The sequence below is a fragment of the Anomaloglossus baeobatrachus genome, chromosome 1 (assembly GCF_048569485.1).
Source record: "Anomaloglossus baeobatrachus isolate aAnoBae1 chromosome 1, aAnoBae1.hap1, whole genome shotgun sequence".
NCBI classification, from domain to species: domain Eukaryota; kingdom Metazoa; phylum Chordata; class Amphibia; order Anura; family Aromobatidae; genus Anomaloglossus; species Anomaloglossus baeobatrachus.
In genome coordinates, this window is record NC_134353.1 from 660,044,843 (window position 1) to 660,069,453 (window position 24,611).

The 24,611-nt window shown below is 46.4% G+C and overlaps 2 protein-coding genes across 5 annotated transcripts in view; one reads left to right on the forward strand and one right to left on the reverse strand.

Moving 5' to 3' along the window:
* DDX54 (DEAD-box helicase 54) overlaps nt 1-1,425 on the reverse strand; it is a 34,760-nt gene extending 33,335 nt beyond the window's left edge. The window contains exon 1 of the mRNA XM_075320000.1: nt 1,212-1,425. Coding sequence (XP_075176115.1) covers nt 1,212-1,334 — 123 coding nt within the window. The 5' untranslated portion in view covers nt 1,335-1,425. The remainder of the gene's footprint in view (nt 1-1,211) is intronic.
* Nucleotides 1,426-1,592: 167 nt separating this feature from the next.
* On the forward strand, nt 1,593-23,115 carry RITA1 (RBPJ interacting and tubulin associated 1). 4 transcript variants are annotated; one of them, XM_075320001.1, is made up of 3 exons: nt 1,593-1,677; nt 12,765-13,071; nt 20,095-23,115. In XM_075320001.1, exons 1-3 carry the CDS (start codon nt 1,608-1,610, stop codon nt 20,519-20,521), a joined length of 804 nt encoding a protein of 267 aa, XP_075176116.1. In that variant the 5' UTR covers nt 1,593-1,607; the 3' UTR covers nt 20,522-23,115. The 4 variants fall into 4 exon arrangements, with proteins under 4 accessions (XP_075176116.1, XP_075176118.1, XP_075176117.1 ...); XM_075320003.1 differs by having other exon boundaries at nt 1,647-1,730; XM_075320002.1 differs by lacking the exon at nt 1,593-1,677 and adding an exon at nt 1,887-1,942.
* The last annotated feature ends 1,496 nt before the right edge of the window (nt 23,116-24,611 follow it).

The window sequence follows — 24,611 nt, forward strand, 5'->3', positions numbered from 1 at the left end:
AGGATGAGCACAATACTACAGTGCACAAAGATAGGCACAATGCTACAAGGATGGGCACAATACTACAGTGCACAAGGATAGGCACAATGCTACAAGGATGGGCACAATACTACAGGGCACAAGGATAGGCACAATGCTACAAGGATGGGCACAATACTACAGGGCATAAGGATGGGCACAATACTACAGTGCACAAGGATAGGCACAATGCTACAAGGATGGGTACAATACTACAGGGCACAAGGATAGGCACAATGCTACAGGGCACAAGGATATGCACAATACTACAAGGATGGGTACAATACTACAGGGCACAAGGATATGCACAATGCTACAAGGATGGGTACCCAGCTGAGTTTGAGACCCCTGATCTAATGTGATGTGCCACTTATGGGGCGACTAAGATCTGCTGTTTTTTTTAAATGGGAGGGGCCAAATAACCATGGGCCCTCCCAGCCTGATAACACCAGCTGCCTGCTTTACCTTGGCTAGTTAGGCTGCTTTCACACATCCGGCTGTGCAAGCTATGCAACGGATGCGGTGAAAACACCGCATCCTTTGCATAAGTTTTTCCTTTGCGGCCAGTCCGGTTTTTGCCGCTTGCGGCATGCTACAGAGCATGCGCAGTGGCAAAAACCGCATGCGGCGGCCGGATGCGGTTATTGCCGCATCCGGCCGCCATAGGCATGCATTGAAAAATGCGCCACATCGGCCGAATGCGGCGCGATGCGTTTTTTTTTTTGCCGCACGAAAAAACGTGCCAGGCAACGTTCCATCCGGCCGCCACATCGGCTAAATCTGCCGCATGCGGCAAAAACCGGATGGAACGCAAGGCAATGCGGCACTAATTAAAGTCTATGCAGGAAAATCGCAACCGGCAGCAAAAAAAAAACGGTTGCGATTTTCCTGCAAAGTGCCGGAGTGTGCCGCATTGCAGAAACCGGAGGTGTGAAAGCAGCCTAATCAAACATAAAGGAGGGTAACCCCACTATTTTTTTTCTCTCCAAATTATTCCCCATCCACATTTGTTTTCAGGGCAGTTGCCCCCATTTATGCAGCCCCTGACCATTTTACCGGCCAAAAGTTTGGGTTGCCGTTTGCTTATATGGGATACCGAAGTTTTACCTACAGTCCGGAGACCCTGAACATCCACGGGTCTCTCATACCCAGCTATGGACAAACCGTGCCCTGACCTCCCCAGCAGCACTCACCACCTCATCCTGCTCCGGGAGCCCAGTGCTGACATCGAACTCCCCCGTGTCGCTGTCGTCGCCCGCTCTGTCCAGCTGCCTCTGCTTCCTCGCCCGGGCTCCCTTGCGCTTCTTCTGAGCCATGTGTCCGCAGTGTAGAGACTGACACCCCGCACACAGCCCCGGACCCTGTACACACGTGTCCCCTCACCCGGAAGCGTCACTGCGTCACTTCCTGGACTGTACCATTACATTGTACCATCACCCTACAGGGGTGCTGATGTTTTCGTTTTCATGTTGTTTTGCCATAAACATGTCTTGTTTCCTCGCATGTCGCTGTCTGCAATATGGAGGAGGCAAAGGGGGCTAGGGTGGTGTAGGGGTCGGCGCTATAACTCAGCGGGCGCTTCCTAAGTAATGGCATGGTCCTACAGCTCGGATGTTGTGCTATTGCCATGGGAGCCCGGGCTCGGGCTGGGGTACCGAGGTGAGCGGCTGAAGGGGCCTCGTCCTGGAGATATATACATTATCCTTGGTGAGGTGAGCGGCTGAAGGGGCCTCGTCCTGGAGATATATACATTATCCTGGGTGAGGTGAGCAGGTGAAGGGGCCTCGTCCTGGAGATATATACATTATCCTGGGTGAGGTGAGCGGCTGAAGGGGCCTCGTCCTGGAGATATATACATTATCCTGGGTGAGGTGAGCGGCTGAAGGGGCCTCGTCCTGGAGATATATACATTATCCTTGGTGAGGTGAGCGGCTGAAGGGGCCTCGTCCTGGAGATATATACATTATCCTGGGTGAGGTGAGCAGGTGAAGGGGCCTCGTCCTGGAGATATATACATTATCCTGGGTGAGGTGAGCAGGTGAAGGAGGCCCCGTCCTGGAGATATATACATTATCCTGGGTGAGGTGAGCAGGTGAAGGAGGCCCCGTCCTGGAGATATATACATTATCCTGGGTGAGGTGAGCAGGTGAAGGGGCCCCGTCCTGGAGATATATACATTATCCTGGGTGAGGTGAGCAGGTGAAGGGCCCCGTCCTGGAGATATATACATTATCCTGGGTGAGATGAGCAGGTGAAGGAGGCCCCGTCCTGGAGATATATACATTATCCTGGGTGAGGTGAGCAGGTGAAGGAGGCCCCGTCCTGGAGATATATACATTATCCTGGGTGAGATGAGCAGGTGAAGGGGCCCCGTCCTGGAGATATATACATTATCCTGGGTGAGGTGAGGAGGTGAAGGAGGCCCCGTCCTGGAGATATATACATTATCCTGGGTGAGATGAGCAGGTGAAGGGGCCCCGTCCTGGAGATATATACATTATCCTGGGTGAGGTGAGGAGGTGAAGGAGGCCCCGTCCTGGAGATATATACATTATCCTGGGTGAGGTGAGCAGGTGAAGGGGCCTCGTCCTGGAGATATATACATTATCCTGGGTGAGGTGAGCAGGTGAAGGAGGCCCCGTCCTGGAGATATATACATTATCCTGGGTGAGGTGAGCAGGTGAAGGAGGCCCCGTCCTGGAGATATATACATTATCCTGGGTGAGGTGAGCAGGTGAAGGGGCCCCGTCCTGGAGATATATACATTATCCTGGGTGAGGTGAGCAGGTGAAGGGCCCCGTCCTGGAGATACATACATTATCCTGGGTGAGATGAGCAGGTGAAGGAGGCCCCGTCCTGGAGATATATACATTATCCTGGGTGAGGTGAGCAGGTGAAGGAGGCCCCGTCCTGGAGATATATACATTATCCTGGGTGAGATGAGCAGGTGAAGGGGCCCCGTCCTGGAGATATATACATTATCCTGGGTGAGGTGAGGAGGTGAAGGAGGCCCCGTCCTGGAGATATATACATTATCCTGGGTGAGATGAGCAGGTGAAGGGGCCCCGTCCTGGAGATATATACATTATCCTGGGTGAGGTGAGCAGGTGAAGGAGGCCCCGTCCTGGAGATATATACATTATCCTGGGTGAGATGAGCAGGTGAAGGGGCCTCGTCCTGGAGATATATACATTATCCTGGGTGAGGTGAGCAGGTGAAGGGGCCTCGTCCTGGAGATATATACATTATCCTGGGTGAGGTGAGCAGGTGAAGGAGGCCCCGTCCTGGAGATATATACATTATCCTGGGTGAGGTGAGCAGGTGAAGGAGGCCCCGTCCTGGAGATATATACATTATCCTGGGTGAGGTGAGCAGGTGAAGGGGCCCCGTCCTGGAGATATATACATTATCCTGGGTGAGGTGAGCAGGTGAAGGGCCCCGTCCTGGAGATATATACATTATCCTGGGTGAGATGAGCAGGTGAAGGAGGCCCCGTCCTGGAGATATATACATTATCCTGGGTGAGGTGAGCAGGTGAAGGAGGCCCCGTCCTGGAGATATATACATTATCCTGGGTGAGATGAGCAGGTGAAGGGGCCCCGTCCTGGAGATATATACATTATCCTGGGTGAGGTGAGGAGGTGAAGGAGGCCCCGTCCTGGAGATATATACATTATCCTGGGTGAGATGAGCAGGTGAAGGGGCCCCGTCCTGGAGATATATACATTATCCTGGGTGAGGTGAGGAGGTGAAGGAGGCCCCGTCCTGGAGATATATACATTATCCTGGGTGAGGTGAGCAGGTGAAGGGGCCTCGTCCTGGAGATATATACATTATCCTGGGTGAGGTGAGCAGGTGAAGGAGGCCCCGTCCTGGAGATATATACATTATCCTGGGTGAGGTGAGCAGGTGAAGGAGGCCCCGTCCTGGAGATATATACATTATCCTGGGTGAGGTGAGCAGGTGAAGGGGCCCCGTCCTGGAGATATATACATTATCCTGGGTGAGGTGAGCAGGTGAAGGGCCCCGTCCTGGAGATACATACATTATCCTGGGTGAGATGAGCAGGTGAAGGAGGCCCCGTCCTGGAGATATATACATTATCCTGGGTGAGGTGAGCAGGTGAAGGAGGCCCCGTCCTGGAGATATATACATTATCCTGGGTGAGATGAGCAGGTGAAGGGGCCCCGTCCTGGAGATATATACATTATCCTGGGTGAGGTGAGGAGGTGAAGGAGGCCCCGTCCTGGAGATATATACATTATCCTGGGTGAGATGAGCAGGTGAAGGGGCCCCGTCCTGGAGATATATACATTATCCTGGGTGAGGTGAGCAGGTGAAGGAGGCCCCGTCCTGGAGATATATACATTATCCTGGGTGAGATGAGCAGGTGAAGGGGCCCCGTCCTGGAGATATATACATTATCCTGGGTGAGGTGAGGAGGTGAAGGAGGCCCCGTCCTGGAGATATATACATTATCCTGGGTGAGATGAGCAGGTGAAGGGGTCCCGTCCTGGAGATATATACATTATCCTGGGTGAGGTGAGCAGGTGAAGGAGGCCCCATCCTGGAGATATATACATTATCCTGGGTGAGGTGAGCAGGTGAAGGAGGCCCCATCCTGGAGATATATACATTATCCTGGGTGAGGTGATCGGCTGAAGGGGCCCCGTCCTGGAGATATATACATTATCCTAGATGAGGTGGGCAGGTGAAAGGGCCCCGTCCTGGAGATATATACATTATCCTGGGTGAGGTGAGCGGCTGAAGGGGCCCCGTCCTGGAGATATATACATTATCCTGGGTGAGGTGATCGGCTGAAGGGGCCCCGTCCTGGAGATATATACATTATCCTGGGGTGAGGTAAGCAGGTGAAGGGGCCCCGTCCTGGAGATATATACATTATCCTGGGTGAGGTGAGCAGGTGAAGGGGCCCTGTCCTGGAGATATATACATTATCCTGGGTGAGGTGATCGGCTGAAGGGGCCCCGTCCTGGAGATATATACATTATCCTGGGTGAGGTGAGCAGGTGAAGGGGCCCCGTCCTGGAGATATATGCATTATCCTGGGTGAGGTGAGCGCCTGAAGGGGCCCTATCCTGGAGATATATACGTTATCCCGGGTGAGGTGAGCAAGTGAAGGGGCCCCGTCCTGGAGAGATATACATTATCCTGGGTGAGGTGAGCAGGTGAAGGGACCCTGTCCTGGAGATATACACCACTGCACAGTCTCTCACCACTGGGGCTGATGTTAACGGCAGCCTGGATGTGAGTCAACGTGGTTTCGAGCGTCTGGGGGCTCCCCCCTGGTAGTCTTTCATCCGTACAGCGGGCAGTTTGAACCCTGTAGTGTCGGTGCTCTGTTCCGGTTCCTTGTTCTCCTGTCACTGCTGGTGCCCCCGGACTTTACGGTCAGTGAGGTCCTGGGTGGTCCCCTCACTGTGCAGATTTTATCAGGTCTGCCTGGAGCATTTGCCTGACCTAGGGCTCTGTAACCTGTCTGTGCTTTGCTTTCGAGAGTACTCCACTGTACTCCACCGTTTTTTTGGGGGTTTTTTCCTCCCCTTCTTCCGAGAGCCGTAACTTTTTTATTTTTCTGTCAATCTTGCCATATAAGGGCTTATTTTTTGCGGGACGAGCTATACTTTTAAATGAATTCATGAGTTTTACCATATAGTGTATTGGAAAACAGCAAAAAAGTTTCAAGTGCGGAAAAACTGCTTAAAAAGTGTGATCGCACAATAGTTTTTGGGATATTTTATTCGCCATGTTCACTATATGGTAAAACTGATGTGTGGGTGTGATGTTTCAGGTGGGTACGAGTTCATAAACACGAAACATCAATAGGTTTACTGTTATCTGAGGGGTAAAAAAAAAATTCACAAGTTTGTCCCAAAAAAGTGGCACACTTTTAGTGCCATTTTCCGAAACCCGTAGCGTTATCATTTTTCTGGATCTATGACTCATTGACAGCTTATTTTTTGCGTCTCGAGCTGACATTTTTAATGGTACCATTTTTGTCCAGATGCTACTTTTTGATCGCCTGTTATTGCAATTTGTGCAAAATTAGCGATGACCAAAAAACGTAATTTTGGCATCTGGAATTTTTTTGCCACTTAGCCGTTTACCGATCAGATTAATTGATTTTATATTTTCATAGATCAGACGTTTCTGAACGCAGTGATACCAAATATGTGTATATTTGTTTTACATTTTTTTTAACCCTTTAATTTTCAATGGGCCGAATGGGGGGTGATTTAAACTTTTAGGTTTTTTTTATTTTTTTTTAATTTTTAAAACTTTTTTTAACTTTTTTTTTTATTTTACTAGGTCTCCTAGGGGACTATAACGATCAGCAGTCTGATCGCTCTTCCATTTCTCCAGATCACAGCTACACAGCTGAGATCTGGAGAAAAGTGGCTTTACTCTCACACACTGCCCTCTGCCTGCAGTGAAAGTGACTTATGATAGCTACAGGAGTCATCGTATGACCCTGTGCTACCATGGCAACCACCGTAAGTCACGTGATCACATCATGTGACTTCCGATGGGGGTGGGTAAGTTATCCTTATGGCAGCTTGCATTTACATCTCGCGGTCAGATTTTAGCAGCGAGATTAAAGGTTTTAATAGGCGTGGGTGGAACGCGATTCCACTCGCGCCTGGCTGGCACACATGTCAGCTAATGAAATTAGCTGAGATGTGCGCGGATCACCGCGGACTACCCATGGCAGGCGACGGGGATTAACCTCACACGATCCATGACGTACCCAGTACATCATGTGTCGTGAAGAGGAAATGATGCCCAAAGCTGCCATCCCACCATTGTCAGCCTGAGAGCGTAATATCACATTCCTCAGAATAGATCTGCAGAAAGCAATGTTATCGACAGCAAACGTAAAGCTGTCTATACACATCAGATAGCCGCCAGCCGGACTATGTCGCTCGATCGTTCAGCCATCTTGGCGTCTCTCCCATGATCGGGAGCGCTCATTCTGTTTTCTGCGAGGTGATTCCATTGTTTCAAGCACAAACAGCCGTCCTTCATCAATTATTTTCTTGAATAAAAAATAGATCAATGACAAAGCTCTTCCTATCCACTATAGTGTTAATCATGGGCAGCTCATGGTTGCACATTTATGCTATCCAGGTGCTGACTGTGAGTTTTCATGGATCCATAGACTTGGACGGGCAATTTTGATCCATGACTTCAATAAAACATTAACATATCTCTGTATTGTTTGTTCTTAAAAAATTGTTTAAAAGAACTGAATTCCTCAGTGGTTGATACCTTTTAATGGCTAACTGAAAAGATGGTAATAATTGCAAGCTTTCGAGACTACTCAGGTCTCTTCTTCAGGCTCAATATAACACAAAATCTGAAGAGTCACATATTTATACACAACAGGACATAGAATGGGGCAATAAATAAAACAAGTTATGTGAAGCAGAACTATCTCTATGGCAAGAGGACAAACTGTTGTGGCCATAAATATTGCTGCAGTTCGGGGGCATCACAGCCATTGACCAGACCTCAATCAGAGGTCAATAAAACTTTCACACTGAACTGCAGCAATATTTATGGCCACAACAGTTTGTCTTCTTGCCATAGAGATAGTTCTGCTTCACATAACTTGTTTTATTTATTGCCCCATTCTATGTCCTGTTGTGTATAAATATGTGACTCTTCAGATTTTGTGTTATATTGAGCCTGAAGAAGAGACCTGAGTAGTCTCGAAAGCTTGCAATTATTACCATCTTTTCAGTTAGCCATTAAAAGGTATTAACCACTGAGGACTTCAGTTCTTTTAAACAATTTTTTATCTCTACTGGCTAACACGGTACAAAGATATATTTTACTTGTTTTTTCTTGCAATTCACAAAATGGAAACGTTAACTATCACACGGACTATAATGGATATGTGTTCTGTCTGTGAAAAACACGGATAAAACATGTATGTGATTCACAGATATCTGAATGATGCCTAACACGGGACTTGTCGAACAGCTACAAAGGGCCTCTTGCTCTGGAGGACCTGCTGTTATAGATGAGCAGATCACTTCAGACTACCACGGTCCAGGTCCGTGCTCTCTTGCCGTGAACAGGCGCTAAAGGAGTTTGCTAATATTCCGGCTTCCTCTGTAGTGTTTGATCTGCTGGCCTGGTATTGCGTCATCTGTATGCCTCGGCACACAAGTGATGACAAGCCCGTACAGCAATTCCTAAGACAATTCTGGAAGATCTAGGAACTCTCATCTCCTGCCATGGCCAGAGAGCACTGACCTGCACCGTAGACCAGGATTGCACAATGTGATTCACTCATCTGTACCTGCCATGGCCATGTATCATAATTACAGCCCATTGATTTTAATGAGCACTTTGTAGTAAAATGTGAAGTCCAGCTCACCATGTTACTAATCCTCATCCCGCATGGAGCTTGAACAAGTTTTGCATAGCAAACGTAATCCAAAAGAAAAAAAGTGTAGAAGTCCAGCTCTGACATACGTAATCTTCTTTATTTAACCCAGTTCATATACAGTCCATCATAAGATAGACAGTAAACGCATGGATAGCGTTCTCAATGCATTTCACGTGTAGTCGGCACCCTTAATCATGATTAAAGTCCCTAAATGTGTCTGCATCCTTTAAATACATTTCTTTATGGAAATAAGAAAAAAATACATGAGGTCATCTCAGTGTTAATACATTACTGTGCAGTCTATGGACTCAATTCATCCAAACATTTGTGTCAGAATTCTGGTTTACATTGGCTTGAGAAGATGCAAAAATTTAGCGACTTTTTCTCCCGGAACTGGAGGGGCATGTGCGTGACACCAGATCTCGTCTAATTCATGCCACAGCGGCGTTCCTTATATCAGAAATTGTAATCAGTGGCTGGAGTAAGATTTTCAGCATGCGCAGACCACTCGTGAGATGCTCCTGATTCATTAGAGGCATACACCTCTTGACTCCTACATGCCCCTTATCAAGACTAGTGAGAAAATCACAGGTCTTGATGAATCAAGGAGTATGAGGCCAATTCAGCACAAGCTCTTTCTTTATCGTTCCTTATGGGAGACCCAAACCATGGGGTGTATAGCTTCTGCCTCCGGAGGACACACAAAGTACTACACTAAAAGTGTAGCTCCTCCCTCCGAGCATATACACTCCCCGGATGACAAATCCAACCAGTTCAATGCTTTGTGTTCAGGAGGCAAATCTCTTCCTAGTCCCCGAAAAGGACGGTGCTTGCCGACCTGGATCTCAAGCTTCTCAACAAGCATGTTCAGGTGCGGCAATTTTGCATGGAATCTCTGCGATCAGTCAATGACCCAAGGAGATTTCTTAGCATCCATCGACATCAGAGATGTCTCTCTGCATGTGCCATTCGCAGTTTCACACCAGCGTTGGCTACGTTTTGTAATCGGAGAGGAACATTTCCAATTCGTGGCTCTCCCCTTTGGGTTAGCCACGGCCCCTCGTGTATTCACCAGTTGCGGTTCTGCTCCTCCAGGGGTTGGTAGTGATTCCTTACCTGGACGCCCTTCTAGTCAGGGCTTCATCCAGTGCAGACTGTCAGCGGAGTGTCTCGCTCACTCTCGCCACGCTTGCAAGTCCACTCTGACCCCGACCCAGGAACTTACGTACCTAGGGATGCAATTCGAGACTCTGCTGGCACTTGTGAAGCTGCCCTTAGTCAAACAGCAGTCTGTTCATCTGGCGGTTCGCTCTCTGCTGAGGCTCCACCATCATTCCATCAGGCACCTCATGCAGGTGCTGGGTCAGATGGTGGCGTCAATAGAAGCGGTTCCCCTTGCCAGTTCCATCTGCGTCCCCTGCAGCTGGACATTTTCCGCTGTTGGGACAAGGGACTTCTTCCTTGCACAGGCTGGTGGCTCTGTCGCCACAGACCAGGAGCTCTCTTTAAGTGGTGGCTTCGGCCCCTCTCTCTGTACCAGGGACGCTCCTTTCTGGCCCCGTCATGGGTGATTCTCACCACGGATGCCAGTCTATCCGGCTGGGGAGCAGTGTTTCTCCACCACCGAGCACAGGGCACTTGGACTCCGTCCGAATCAGCCCTCTCGATCAATGTGCTGGAAATCAGGGCTGTAGTCCTAGGACTCGCAGCCGCCTAGCAATGTTGGAAGTTCAACATATCCTTCAGTGGACGGAGGGCTCCAAGTCCACCATATGCGCAGTCCACATCCCAGGCGCAGAAAACTGGGAGGCAGATTATCTCAGCCGTCAAACCGTGGACAGCGGCGAGTGAGCCCTGCATCCGGCAGTGTTCCGGTCAATTTAGCAGGCGGGGCACTCCGGGAGTGGATCTAATGGCATCCCGGCACAACAACAAGGTCCCGGTTTACGTGGCTCGCTCCCACGATCCTCAGGCCTTGGCAGCGGACGCGCTGGTTCCAGATTGGTCCCAGTTCCGTCTGGCCTATGTGTTTCCCCCTCTAGCTCGCTTGCCCAGAGTCCTGCGCAAGATCAAAATGGAGGGCCGTCGGGTCGTACTCATCGCCCCAGGCCCAGGCGAGCTTGGTTCCCAGACCTGCTCCGTCTGTTCGTAGAGGTGCTGTGGCATCTCCCGGACCGGCCAGACGTTCTCTCAGAGGGTCCGTTTTCCACAACAATTCTGCGGCTCTCAGATTGACGGCGTGGCTCTTGAGCCCTGAATCCTTACGGCTTCAGGCATTCCTTCCGAGGTCATCTTCACTATGACTCAGGCTCGGAAGTCTTCCTCGGCCAGGTTTTACCTCAGGACTTGGAGAATTTTCCTGTCCTGGTGTCGTTCTTCCGGCCATGCTCCTTGGCCGTTTTTTCCTTGCCGACCATCCTGTCCTTTCTACAGTCCGGCCTGCAGCTAGGTCTGTCCCTCATTCCCTCAAGGGACAGGTCTCGGCTCTGTCAGCGGCGTATCGCCCGACTGGCCCAGGTGCGCACCTTCATGCAGGGCGCATCTCACATCATTCCGCCTTACCGGCGGTCTCTGGATCCCTGAGACCTTTCTTTGGTCCTCATGGCCTTACAGAAACCCCCCTTTGAGCCTCTTAGGGAGGTTTCGTTGTTTAGTCTTTCACAGAAAGTGGTTTTTCTGGTGGCCATAATTTCTCTCAGGAGAGTCTCTTATTTGACTGTGCTCTCTTCGGAGTCACCCTTTTTGGTTTTTTTCACCAAGACAAGGTGGTTCTCCATCCAACTCCGGGCCTTCTCCCTAAGGTGGTGTCTCCGTTCCACCTTAACCAGGACATTTCATTGTCTTCCCTTTGTTCGGCCCCTGTGCATCGCTTTGAGAAAGCGTTGCATGCTTTAGATTGGTGCGGACGCTCCGGATCTATGTGTCACGCACCGCTGTTTTTTTAGGCGGTGCACCTCTCTTTTTGTGCTGACCACAGGTCAGCGCAAGGGTGTCTCGGTTTCTAAACCGACCCTAGCTTCCCCCGCCAGGGATTAAGGCGCACTCGACCAGAGCTGTCGGTGCCTCTTGGGCTACGGCTCAGCAGGTCTGTCAGGCTGCCACTTGGTCTAGTCTGCACACCCTTTCGAAGCACTACCAAGTGCATGCTCATGCTTCGGCAGATGCGAGCTTGGGCAGACGCATCCTTCGGACGGCTGTCGCCCATTTGTGAAGTTAGGTTTCACCTACTTCTCAGTTTCTGTTTATTTCCCACCCATGGACTGCTTTGAGACGTCCCATGGTTTGGGTCTCCCATAAGGAACGATAAAGAAAAAGAGAATTTTGTTTACTTACCGTAAATTCTTTTTCTTATAGTTCCGACATGGGAGACCCAGCACCCTCCCTGTTGCCTGTTGGCAGCTTTCTTGTTCCGTGTGTTTTCACCGGCTGTTGTTGTAGACAGAAGTTCCGGTTATTCCGGGTTTTACTCTATCTCTACTTATGGGTGGATGTCCTCCTTCAGCTTTGGCACTAAACTGGTTGGATTTGTCATCCGGGGAGTGTATATGCTCGGAGGGAGGAGCTACACTTTTAGTGTAGTACTTTGTGTGTCCTCCGGAGGCAGAAGCTATACACCCCATGGTTTGGGTCTCCCATGTCGGAACTATAAGAAAAAGAATTTACGGTAAGTAAACAAAATTCTCTTTTTTGCCACAAAAACTGGCATTTCTTGCGCAGCATCTGGAGGCACACACCTGTTATAAGTAGTGCAAGGTAATGTAAAGCATGATGGTAAGGCTGGACTCACACAAGCGTATGGCATCCGATGAGAGAGCATCGGATGCGCTATGCTAATGACCCCCGACTCAGGCTCTGCTGCGAGCGTGAGCTGAGTGTCATGCGACTGTGACCCGATCATGCGGATCAGGTCACAGCTGCGAAGCTGAGGGCGGGCGCTGGAGAGGAGAGGGAGGGGTTAATCCCCCCCTCTCATCTCCTCCATTGTCAGCCTGTGCGTATATCGCACTGCACTGTGATAACATCCGAGTGCAGTACGATGTTTCTCTTGCACCCATTCACTTGAATGGGTGCGAGAGATACAGCTCTTGCAGAAAATCGCAGCATGCTGCTACTTTTCTCGCATCCAGAATCTGGATGCGAAAACCTGACCAACTGCTGTCCCTCATTCACTAACATTGGTCAGAGTGCAATGCGAGATTTTCTCGCATTGCACTTGTCCGATTTCAACGCTCGTGTGAGTGTACCCTAATGTGGAGACTTGCATCTAAGGAAGATGTTGGCAATGTACCTTATGCTGATAATAAAATGCAATGTAAATTATTTGTAGATTCCAGGACTCCCGTCATCTCTGATGTAGACATGTCACTGGACCTCTCAATTACTGGGCAGCGCACATCATTGCCACCAAAAAAAAGAAGTGCTTACAGATATAAAGCTTCTAACTCCTTTGTTGATGAGACCCTTTTTGGCACCTCTGGGGGTAAAGTGGACCCAGCTCTTCAGTGGACCTTAGGAACACCTGCCCAACAATCATTTGTAAGGAATCCAGAGGAGAGCAAGACTACATTGAGCCATGCCACCGCTAGGACTGCCTGCTCACCTGTAGGGACTCCTCGGAAGAAAACACAGTATAGGTAAGAATTCCTGGCGATAGTTCAAAATGACGTAATCCCAGGTATAAATAAGATGGAGATCGTATCAGTGCTAATTCAGATTTATGAAGTTGAAAGTTTACAATAATTCATGAAATACCCTATTATGGAAATCTGAGCTCAGGATCTCTTGGCCAATTCTGAACAGTGTCTCTTTGGAGGACCTGTCATGCATTGTGCAGATCTTGTATTTCAATGAACAATGTGTAATGCTTATTTTCCCCTGTGGTGGCGCTACAGGGAAATTTGAATATTTACTGATTTTTCCAGAGATAACTCATACTAATAAAAAAGTTTTTACTATTTCAGCCACACTGATATGTATAATATGTGAGTGTGTGTATGTATGTTTGTATGTATGTGTGTATGTATGTACAAGTGCTTAGAATATCATCAAAAAGTTAATTTATTTCAATAATTCAATACAAAATGGGAAACACATATATTATATAGCGTCACTACATACAGAGTGATCTATGTCAAGTGTTTATTTCTGTTAAAGGGAATCTGTCAGGTCCCTTATGCTCTCTAACCTACAAGCAGTGATGTGTGGCCTAGTAACCCCTTCCTACCCATCCGTGTGTTGTAATATTGTGTAATATGAATTTATAAAAAAAGTTTTATAACTTACGTGTTCCCTATGTAAATAAGCAGAGGGTCTAGTTCCCTGGGTGTTGCTTCCCCCCCCCGTGGGCGCTTTCTGTGGTATGACGCCCCTGTGGGTGTGATACCATGGATTCACATGAGCAACGTCACCGTCAGCTATTGGCGATCCCGCGCGTGTGCACGCTTGCTGTTCGCGCAGCCTTCTTATCAAGGTGTACACTTGTCGGTTTCACAAGCGCACGATCAGAAGACTCCTGTGCTTCCGACCACGTGCAATGCGCGTCTAAAAACGGCAAGTAAACACCCGGATAAGAAGGCTGCGCATCGCTCATTTAAATCCATGGTATCACGCCCACACTGTGTCAATTGATCTTGACAAAAAGACTGATGGCACTTATCAAACTGAAATGTGAACAGATGCATAACGGAACATGACATAAAATTACAAAAAAGAGGCAGTTTGCAGTCTGAAATGCTAAAGCATGAAAACCATGAATGTATGAATATAGATATGCATTACTGCTAAGGAAAATCTAAGAAAAATTAGATATTTAGCATATTAGTCTAGATTAACCCCTTGGCGTCCTATGACATACTGGGTACGTCATGAATCGTGTGAGGTTAATCCCCGCCCCCTGCCGTGGCGATCCGCACACATAGCAGCTGATTTCAACAGCTGACGTGTGCCTGCTAGTTGCGAGTGGAATCGCGTTCCATCTGCGACTATTAACCCCTATTAACCCCTTACATCTCGCTGCCAAAATCTGGCAGCAAGATGTACTCTATATGCGCGCTGCCATTAGGATAACTTACCCCGCCCCCATCGAAAGTCACGTGACGTGATCACGTAACTTCCAGTGGTTGCCATGGTAGCACAGGGTCATTGCCGACATTCAGAGTAAAGCAGCATATCTGCAGATCTCAGCTGAGTAGCTGTGATCTGGAGAAATGGAAGAGCGAGCAGACAGCTGATCTATATAGCCCCCTAAGGGACCTAGTAAAATAAAAAAAAGTAAAAAGAAAAGTTTTAAAAAAAACAAAAAAAACCTAGAAGTTCAAATCACCCTCCTCTTGCCCCATTGAAAATGAAAGGGTTAAAAAAATAAAAAATATACACATTTGGTATCGCCGCGTTCAGAAATGCCCGATCTATCAAAATATGAAATCAATTAATCTGATTGGTAAATGGCGTAGGAGCAAAAAAATTCCAAACGCCAAAATTACGTTTTTTTGTCGCCACAAAATGCAATAACAGGTGATCAAAATGTAGCATCTCCGCAAAAATGGTACCGTTTAAAAACGTCAGCTCGAGACGCAAAAAATAAGCCATCACTGAGCCATAGATCCAAAAAATGAGAACACTACGGGTTTCAGACAATGGCGCAAAACGTGCACCACTTTTTTTCGACAAACTTGTGAATTTTTTTTAACCCCTATTCATGTTTGGTGTCAACAAACTTGCACCAACCTCAGGCATCACAGCGACATCAGTTTTACCATATAGTGAACATGGTGAATAAAATATCCCAAAAACTATTGTGCAATTACACGTTTTTTTTCAGTTTTTCCACACTTGAAATTTTTTGCTGTTTTCCAGTAGACGGTATGGTAAAACTTATGGTTTTATTTAAAACTACAACTCGTCCCGCAAAAAACAAGTCCTTATATGACAAGGTTGATGGAAAAATAAAAAAGTTATGGCTCTCGGAAGAAAGAGAGGAAAAAAAAACCACAAAACGCCCCGGGGCTGAAGGGGTTAATGGGGGTCATACCTTCTGACCGTGCACTCCTCCCTCACTAGCCACAGGTGATTTTATCCTGTATAGCAGGTTCCTGCTGAAAGTGACAAGTGCAATGCAGAGCTACCCGGTATTCTCTCTAAAGTATGCTTAAAAAAGTTATTACATACATATGGAGCATATGCAATAGAATAAATGGTATAAATAACACCTGTCAATAATAAACATAACAGAAAAAAATAATATGAACAAACATAAAGGAATACATTATTATTATTATTTATTATTATAGTGCCATTAATTCCATGGCGTTTTACAAGTGAAAAGGGTATACATTAAAACTAGTACAACAATCATTAACAGTACAAAACAGACTGATACAAGAGAAGAGAGAACCCTGCCTGCGAGGGCTCAAAGTCTACAGGGAATGGATGAGGGTACAATAGGTGAGGACAGAGCTGGTTGCGCAGTGGTGTACTGGACTGCGGGTTATTGTAGGTTGTAGGCTTGTCGGAAGAGGTGAGTCTTCAGGTTCCTCTTGAAGCTTTTCACGGTAGGAGAGAGTCTGATATGCTGATGTAGAGCGTTCCAGAGTATGGGGGAGGCACGAGAGAAATCTTGTATGCGATTGTGGGAAGAGGAGATGAGAAAGGAGTAGAGAAGGAGATCTTGTGAGGATCTGAGGTTGCGTGCATGTAGGTACCGGGAGACTAGGTTACAGATGTAAGGAGGAGACAGATTGTGGATGCCTTTGTAGGTCATGGTTAATGTTTTGAACTGGAGTTTTTGGGCAATGGGAAGCCACTGAAGGGATTGGCAAAGTGGTGAGGCTGGGGTATAGCGAGGTGAGAGGTGGATTAAGCGGGCCGCAGAGTTCAGGATAGATTGGAGGGGTGCAAGAGTGTTGGAAGGGTCAGAGAGCAGGAGGTTGCAGTAGTTGAGGCAGGAGATGATTCTTGGTTAAGGAAAGTACGGATCCGGGAGATATTTTTGAGTTGTAGTCGGCATGAGGTGAAGAGGGATTGGATGTGCGGCTTGAAGGATAGAGCAGAGTCGAGGGTTACTCCAAGGCAATGAGCTTGTGAGATTGGGGAGAGTGAGCAGCCATCAACGTTGATGGATAGGCTTGGTGGAGGAGTTGAATGAGGAGGAAAGACAATGAATTCTGTTTTGTCCATGTTAAGCTTTAGGAATCGCGCAGAGAAGAAGGATGAAATAGCAGACAGACATTGTGGGATTTTGGTTAGTAAGTCAGGTCCAGAGAGGTAGATCTGCGTATCATCGGCATAGAGATGATACTGAAAGCCATGAGACTCCTATGAGCTGACCCAGGCCGAAGGTGTAGATGGAGAACAGCAAGGGTCCAAGAACTGAACCTTGGGGGACACCAACGGATAGAGGGTGGGATGAGGAGGTGGTGTGAGATGCTGAAAGTTCGGTCGGTTAGGTATGAAGAGATCCAATATAGGGCCAAGTCTGTGATGCCCAGAGAGGAGAGAATCTGTAATAGGAGGGTGTATAGGAGGGTGTGGTACACTGTGTCGAAGGCAGAGGACAGGTCCAGGAGGAGGAGGACAGAGTAATATCGCTTGGCTTTGGCAGTTAGTAGATCATTGGTGACTTTAGTTAGGGCAGTTTCTGTGGAGTAATGCGGTCGGAAGCCAGATTGTAGCTGGTCAAAGAGGGAGCAGGAGGAGAGGTATGAGGACAGTTCAAGATGGATATGCTGTTCCAGTAGTTTTGAGACATAGGGGAAAAGTGATATGGGACGGTAGCTACACACAGAGGATGGGTCAAGAGATTGGTTTTTGAGGATGGGTGTGATTGAAGCATGTTTAAAGCATGAAGGGAATACACCAGTTGATAGTGATAGGTTGAAGAGATGGGTTAGGGCTGGCAAGAGGACTGCGGTGATGTTGGGGATGAGGTGCGACGGGAGCAGGTCAAGTGCACAGGTTGTTAGATGTGATCTTGAGAGTAGAGTGGAAAGATGATCTTCTGACATGGGGGAGAAGCTGGATATGGAGGAAGAAGGCTGAGTAGTTGTTAGGAGTGGCTGTGGTGATTGTGGGCCAAAGCTTGCTCTGATGTTGTCAATCTTCTGCTTGAAGAAAGAGGCAAAGTCTTCAGCTGAGATGAGAGGTGAGGGAGGTGGTGCTGGGGGACGGAGGAGAGAATTGAAAATGTTGAATAGCTATTTAGGGTTGTGAGAGAGAGAGGATATGAGGGATGAGAAGTAGGTTTGTTTTGCAGCAGTGAGTGTGGACTTGAAAATGGTGAGTATTTAAACATCAATTGTCCTTATTAAACACGCACTTCAAAACTGAACACAAAACAACAACCTGGACACTATAGTGGCCAGGTATGAAGTAGAAGCGTATAGATACGTTTTTTTTTTAAAAGTACAAAACTTTATTGGTATAAATTCAAATTTTAAAAACAGGAAGAGCCCACATAATGGAGCACAAAATCCTTTGGTGTCAACCCTCTTAATATATGATCACAATTCCCACACTTATTAAACTCTCAAGAATATCCTATTGTATGGAATCTGACAGTTGATGACGAGGACGGTGTATATCGGGTTTATGGAGTCTAAAGATCAAATTATCCAGTTACAGCATCATCCTCGCATCAACAGGCAGATGGTGACAATTTCAGACTACTGACAACTGTGTTACTAAACCGGATCAACCGTATAAGAAAATACCATGTATCCGTAATTTACGGTTTACTACAGTGTAACATACCGTGATTATGACAAAAATAACAATACTGCGACTCTGAGACGACAATACTTAAAGGAGAAGCATATATATCATCTACCAGTCAATAGATGGGAATTAATAATGCTGTAGTTTCAGATACACATCACCTGATATCAAGGGAGGAGCATATATACCATCTGCTGGTCAGTGAAAGGGCCAATGTAGTTCTATCTGAGGCTTATAACCAATATCAATTTGTATTAACCTCCACATTAACAAGCAGACGGTAGCAGATTTTGATGCTGACATCCATGCATAGAGCAATTGGAGTCAGGAAACATGCACTGAAACAAAAAGCAGATAGAATGCTTGATAGCTAACACATCAGTCAGGAGTCAGAAACGCATTATAGCTTTAGAATGATAAGTCCGAAAAAGGGACAAAATACCTAGAGAGGGTCACCTGGCCATGTGCTCCACCACCCCTGACGCCGTTTCGCCTCGCTTCTTCAAAAGGGGTGGTGGAAGAAGAAGCGAGGCGAAACGGCATCAGGGGTGGTGGAGCACATGGCCAGGTGACCCTCTCTAGGTATTTTGTCCCTTTTTCGCAGAGACCTCTTCCATCTGCGCTTAGCAATTCTAGAAACCCGTGAGTAAAGGTACAAAATAAGAGTAGAACATCCATAAATCACAGGATGAAATCCCTGAGGAAGCCTAGCATTTTGTAAGGGCGTAACGCGTGGGGCCAGCAGCCGACTCCCGGTCCTCTCTTTTGCTTGTATGGACAAGTGCCATTTATACCCTTGCACTTTCAGGTATATTTTGTTAATCATCCTGTGATTTAGTACCGGGTAGCTCTGCATTGCACTTGTCACTTTCAGTGTTTTTAAGTGTTTTTTAATCTTGATGTTGTAATAAAAATTGTCTTTTGTACATGAATGCAGGCCTGGACCACATGTGCCATAAGCCGATTGTGAAAGGTATATCTGAATAATGATTGTGGATCCACATGTGGATCCATGTTTTGCCCAGTGATTTGTCCAACTTGGACACTGGGTTCTATACATGGTGACTGTATTTTCCACAGTCTTCTCTTTTGACCAGACGCTATGGACATACTGCCCTATGGGCAACATAGCAATCATTAACTTGTTATTTGCACTAAGCACTTTAATCATAGCATCTAGGTGAATTATATATCTCTGTTGCTTTGTATTGGCAGGAGGAATAGACCTATGTAGGCCCTCCCTGTTTGTTACACTAATCACTTTATTGCAACGGAGATTCAGCCTGTATTTTTGTCCTTTGCATCTGTGTGTGTTTTTGTACACTGTAACACTCCATTTTTAATGTTCATGTTCGGTTTTATTAGTGTCAAAAATACATGTGTAATAAAATTTGTAATTTTGTAATGCGTAATTACTCCGGTGTTCTCTTTGTTTAAATGAATGCAGGCAGTCAAATGCTTTATTAATATATATTTTTCTTGCTTTCAGTGCCCATTTGACACAATTCTCTTTGCATATCCAGGGTCACCTCATTGCCAGGAGAAGCTGTAATTACCTAATTTTACTGTTAAGGGGTTTTACCTAAATTGAAAGTTTTAGGGTCAAAGCCCATGGAATAGCGGATAGCCTACTGATTGTTAGGACCCTCAGCTATCCTGTCTGAATGGAACAGAGGCTGAGACTGCGCTCCTTCACTACATTCATTGACTATTTTGGGGGGGAAAAAACTCTAATTCTATATTTACACACCATGAGTGCATTTTAGGATGTTGCTGTCTATTCCAATAAGAATTACTCTTGAATGTAGGATATAAATATGTGTCATGATTGGAAATATGCTACTGGTCCACTGGTGGTAAGATACTGAAAACAGCACATTCTGGAGCAAGACTATAAGATACGTATATAATTAATATTGGCTCTTTTTCCATCTTCCATTGTTCAGGGTGAAAAGCCGCTCGCCTTCTTATTGTGATGAATCTCTTTTTGGACCAAAAATAGAAGATTGTAGTTGGGAAGCACCATGGGTGAAAAAAGAAGAATCAATTCGTATTCGTCCCCTTATTTGGAGCCCCCCAACAATAATGCGACCCCAGAAATCCAAGACCAACACCAACCATATTCCTGTTCGGGCTGTTCACCCTCCTGATGACAGAAACAGTGATCTTGGGACGCATAATGGAAAAGGGAATTTTTGGAAGTCCCCAGAAAGTGACTCTGACTCTGGTGGATGCCCTTCTGTGGGTGATCCACCAGCTAGTGCCAAAGCTCGCCTGAGCTCACTTAGGAATGATAGTGCTCGATCAGCAAGCTGCTCGGGAAGACTCACTGCAAGGAGAGGTTTCTTAACAGACCGGCCACCCTGGAAATAATTTGTGCATTTAAAGAGTTGTCTCTTGTTCTTGTGCATTATTATGGCTGGCAAAAAGGGGGTCCATTGCTTTAGGTCCCTTTCTATGAGCCAGAAAGGAGTCACACTACATGAACCCCACAAGCTGTTCTTGTATTACATGAACAGCAATTTAGCGGAGTGACCACCATATAAGAAGACGGGCCCATACACATCCAGATTTATATATTTTTAATGCATAGGGAAAGACATGCCTAACACTTATTACGTGCATATGTGGTTCATGATAAAGCATTAAAAAAATGTATCTGGTGCTACTCAAAACCACAACAAAAGTTAAAATTTACTAAGGCAACTGAGTAATCCCTGCTGTCAAAATGACAGAACTCTAGAGGGTCCACCATTTACGTCAGGTGGTTCCATCAATGACTGGATCCATTGTACAACACATCAGACAGTAATGTATTTACTTGCCCAACATATACTGAAGATTTCCTTCCATAATAGAGAAGGGTATTTACAAATGTCCACATACGCCATGATCTTCCTAGAAATTACCAGTCAGCCTGATAACACATGTAAAAACGTTAAATATCCCTCCTTGAAAATAGAATATAAATATTAAGGACATAATTAACAGACTGGTCAGGGTTGCTGGATGATGACTTGTATGTATGGACCCATCTGTTCAGTTGCCAGACAGATTAGAGTAATTCTGGAAAAACCCATAGAACAGAAGACCATGTCAACTTGTCCCCACTGGAGATGTCAAAGGAAATGAGTGTAGGGCTGTTGGAGTCTGGCAGCATAATATTCCCTTCTTCTTTGAAAACCCATGTGGCCAAGTGTTCATTTGTAATGGAGGAGTGAAAGAAATACCTGTTGGCGGAACAAGTGTACAAACCACTGCTCACTAAATTATTCCGCCAAATATATTCTACATAAAGTGACTTCCAATTACTGCATATTACACTATAATCAGCTTGAGGGTCAGAACATTACGGACTTGTGTAGGAGATCGTAAATATCCTAATAGATGGAGCAGCAAGATTTTGCTGGCTATACCGTATTTTTCGTTTTATAAGACGCACCAGATTATAAGATGCATCCCAAATTCAGAGCAAGAAAAGGTAAAAAAAAAAAAGGGATCCGTCTTGTAATCCGGTGGTGTTTTACTGGAGGGGGCAGTAGCAGTGGTGGAGGAGGCAGTGCTGGTGCAACGGTAGAGCCTGGGACTGCGGTAGGGGCTAAGGTTGCAGCAGAGGCTGGGTCTCAGGCGGAGGCTGGGGCTCGAGCTGCAACGGAGGCTTTGGCTCCTGTGCTGGGGCTCGGCTTGCGGTGGAGGCTGGGGCTCTGGCTACGGCAGAGGCTAGTGCTGCCGTGCTGGGGCTCGGGCTGAGGCGGCTGCAACTGCGGTGGCTGAGGACGGTGAGGGCTTCAAAGAAATGGTGCCCGGAGTCAGCGCAGATTGAGCTCTAGGCTCAATAGCAAGCCAAGATCTCATCTGCGCAAGCGCCACCTCCGGGCGCCATTTTCCTGAAGTCCGCTAGAGGGAGATCAATGGGCCAGAGGCGGTGCCTGTGCAGATGAGAGCTTGAGCCGAGACCTCCAACTGCGCACGTGCCGACTCCAGGCAGCATTATTTGAAATCCTCACCACCCAACCCGCAGTGCCAGTAAAGCCTCCGAAGACCTCGTACAGCAGCCCCAGCACCAGCCGCCAAAGACCACGCGCAGACCCTGCAGAGCCGCTGCAGCAGCCGGAGACCCCGCACAGCAGCTGCTGACACTGCACAGCCGCCTCAGCACCAGCCTCCGCTGAGCCTGCACCAGCCCAGTCACTGGAGCCCCTGCACAACTGCTGCACCATTCTCCCGGCCCTTTGCGACCCCTCACCACCACTCCAGCAAGCTATATGCAGATTATGAGACGCACCCATAACTTTCTTCCCAAATTGGTGGGAGAAAAAGTGCGTTTTATAGTCCAAAAAATACGGTAATCCTGGTTGTTACTCTGTTGCAAGATTCTGGCACCAAGGTTCTTAAATTCAATAATGAGCTATTATGGGCACAAATGTTCTTTATTGACGCATATAGATGTCAGCGAGATGACTCTCACCCACCACCACATCCTTCCTGATTGAGCTGGAATGGAAAACCCGGCAGTCTAGGCCTCAACATGCATTAAGTGAAAGATTCACTGGAATGATTGCCCTGTAATACTACATTTTCCTTGCAGTGGTCTCTGAAGGGAAAGTCTGCCAATATGTGGCTTCTCTGGCCATAGCTGAATCCTGGGATTAAAGTGGCTGGAACCTATTTTTGATAAGACAACCAATTTACCAAACCGCTGGCTGTGCCTTACTCCACCTCTGATGAGGCATTGAGGGAGCTTTATTCAGCCAGTGGTACACCGCTGTGCGTCTTGATTTTATGTGATCAATTGTTTAAATGTGTCTTTTTACATATCTGCCTTAATGACATTTGTGATTTATTGTTGGTTTCTTTTTTTAATATTGGTTGTTTCGATGAGATCTGGTTTCCTATATACATCTCTGAATTACATAATTGTGGTTTGTATTTTATGAATGTTTGGAATAAATTATCTGTAAGTGTCATCGGTTATTTAGAATCTCTGGTTAACTTCACACATTTTATGCATCACTTTTCTTTCATGACAATGAAGAGGCTGAGCTGCAATACCAAAAACAGCCATAGCCAAAGAGTGGCCCTGTGTCAGTGGAATAGTCATCTGACAACAATGTTTAATGGCAAACCATAATTTGCCATTCTGTATTTCCAATTACTGTTGTTTTTCAGCCTGAGATATAACTAGTAAAACTATTTGGTAAAAGTGAGCTGCCCTGAATGTTTAACAGTATTCTAATATGTATATAAGAGGCAGACAGGGATAAAATTAGTACATGTATAATTCCCAGTAGTCAGTGTTATATTAAAGGGTTATTTCACATACCAAAAATTGTACCGTAAGCATTGAGGCGGAGGTATGCATGCTTGGCTCCGTTCCATAATTTATGGAGTACCAAGCACAGTGCTCTGCTGCCTCACATAATGAATATAAGAAGATCCCCTTAATGCGGTCTCTCTTTTGCAGACTTGTCAGTGCAATGAAGAGTGCTGAGCATGCACAATGTCACTAGAAGTTCAGAAGACGTGTATGCTGTGAGCTGTCTTCTGAACTTCTAATCATGCGCAATGCGCCTAATGAAGCTAGGAATCATACACTCGATTTCAAAGGCGACTGACGTGGCCAAAATGAGCCACCCGCATATATGAGATTTCCAGGAGCTAGTGGTGACATCGGCTCATGGAAATCATGTTATCACGCCCACAGGGGTATGATAACAACATGGAAAGAGGGCCACCTAGTCTGGGGAAACAACGTAACTTTGACTAGTCAAGGCCCTAATTAACAGGAACAACACAGTTTATAAGTCTTTTCATATCAATGAATAGCATTAGACAGGGCTGGTTAGTCAGGGAATTTGGGCATACAGGTATAAATGCTGCTGGGTTGGATGACATAAAGGACCTGACAGGTTCCCTTTAACCCCTTCACAACTGGCCGATTTTTCGCTTTCCGTTTTTTGTTTTTTTTCGCCATTCTTCTTCTGAGAGACGTAACTTTTTATTTTTCAGTCAATATGGTCATGTGAGGGTTGTTTTTTTGCGGAACAAGCTGTAATTTTAAATTAAACCATAGGTTTTACCATATAGTGTACTGGAAAACGGCAAAAAAATTTGTTCCAAAAGCAGAAAAATTGCAAAATAAGTGCGATAGCACTATTGTTTTTGAGATATTTTATTCACTGTGTTCACTATATGGTAAAACTGATGTGTGGGTGTGATGTCTCAGGTCGGTGCGAGTTCGTAGACTCCAAACATGTATAGGTTTACTTTTATATAAGGGGTTAAAAAAAATCGGAAGTTTGTCTGAAAAAAGTGGCGCACGTTTTATGCCATATTCCATGACCCGTAGCGTTCACATTTTTCAGGATTTATGGCTCAGTGACTGCTTATTTTTTGCATCTTGAGCTGACGTTTTTAACTGTACCATTTTTGCGCAGATGCTACGTTTTGATCGCTTGTTATT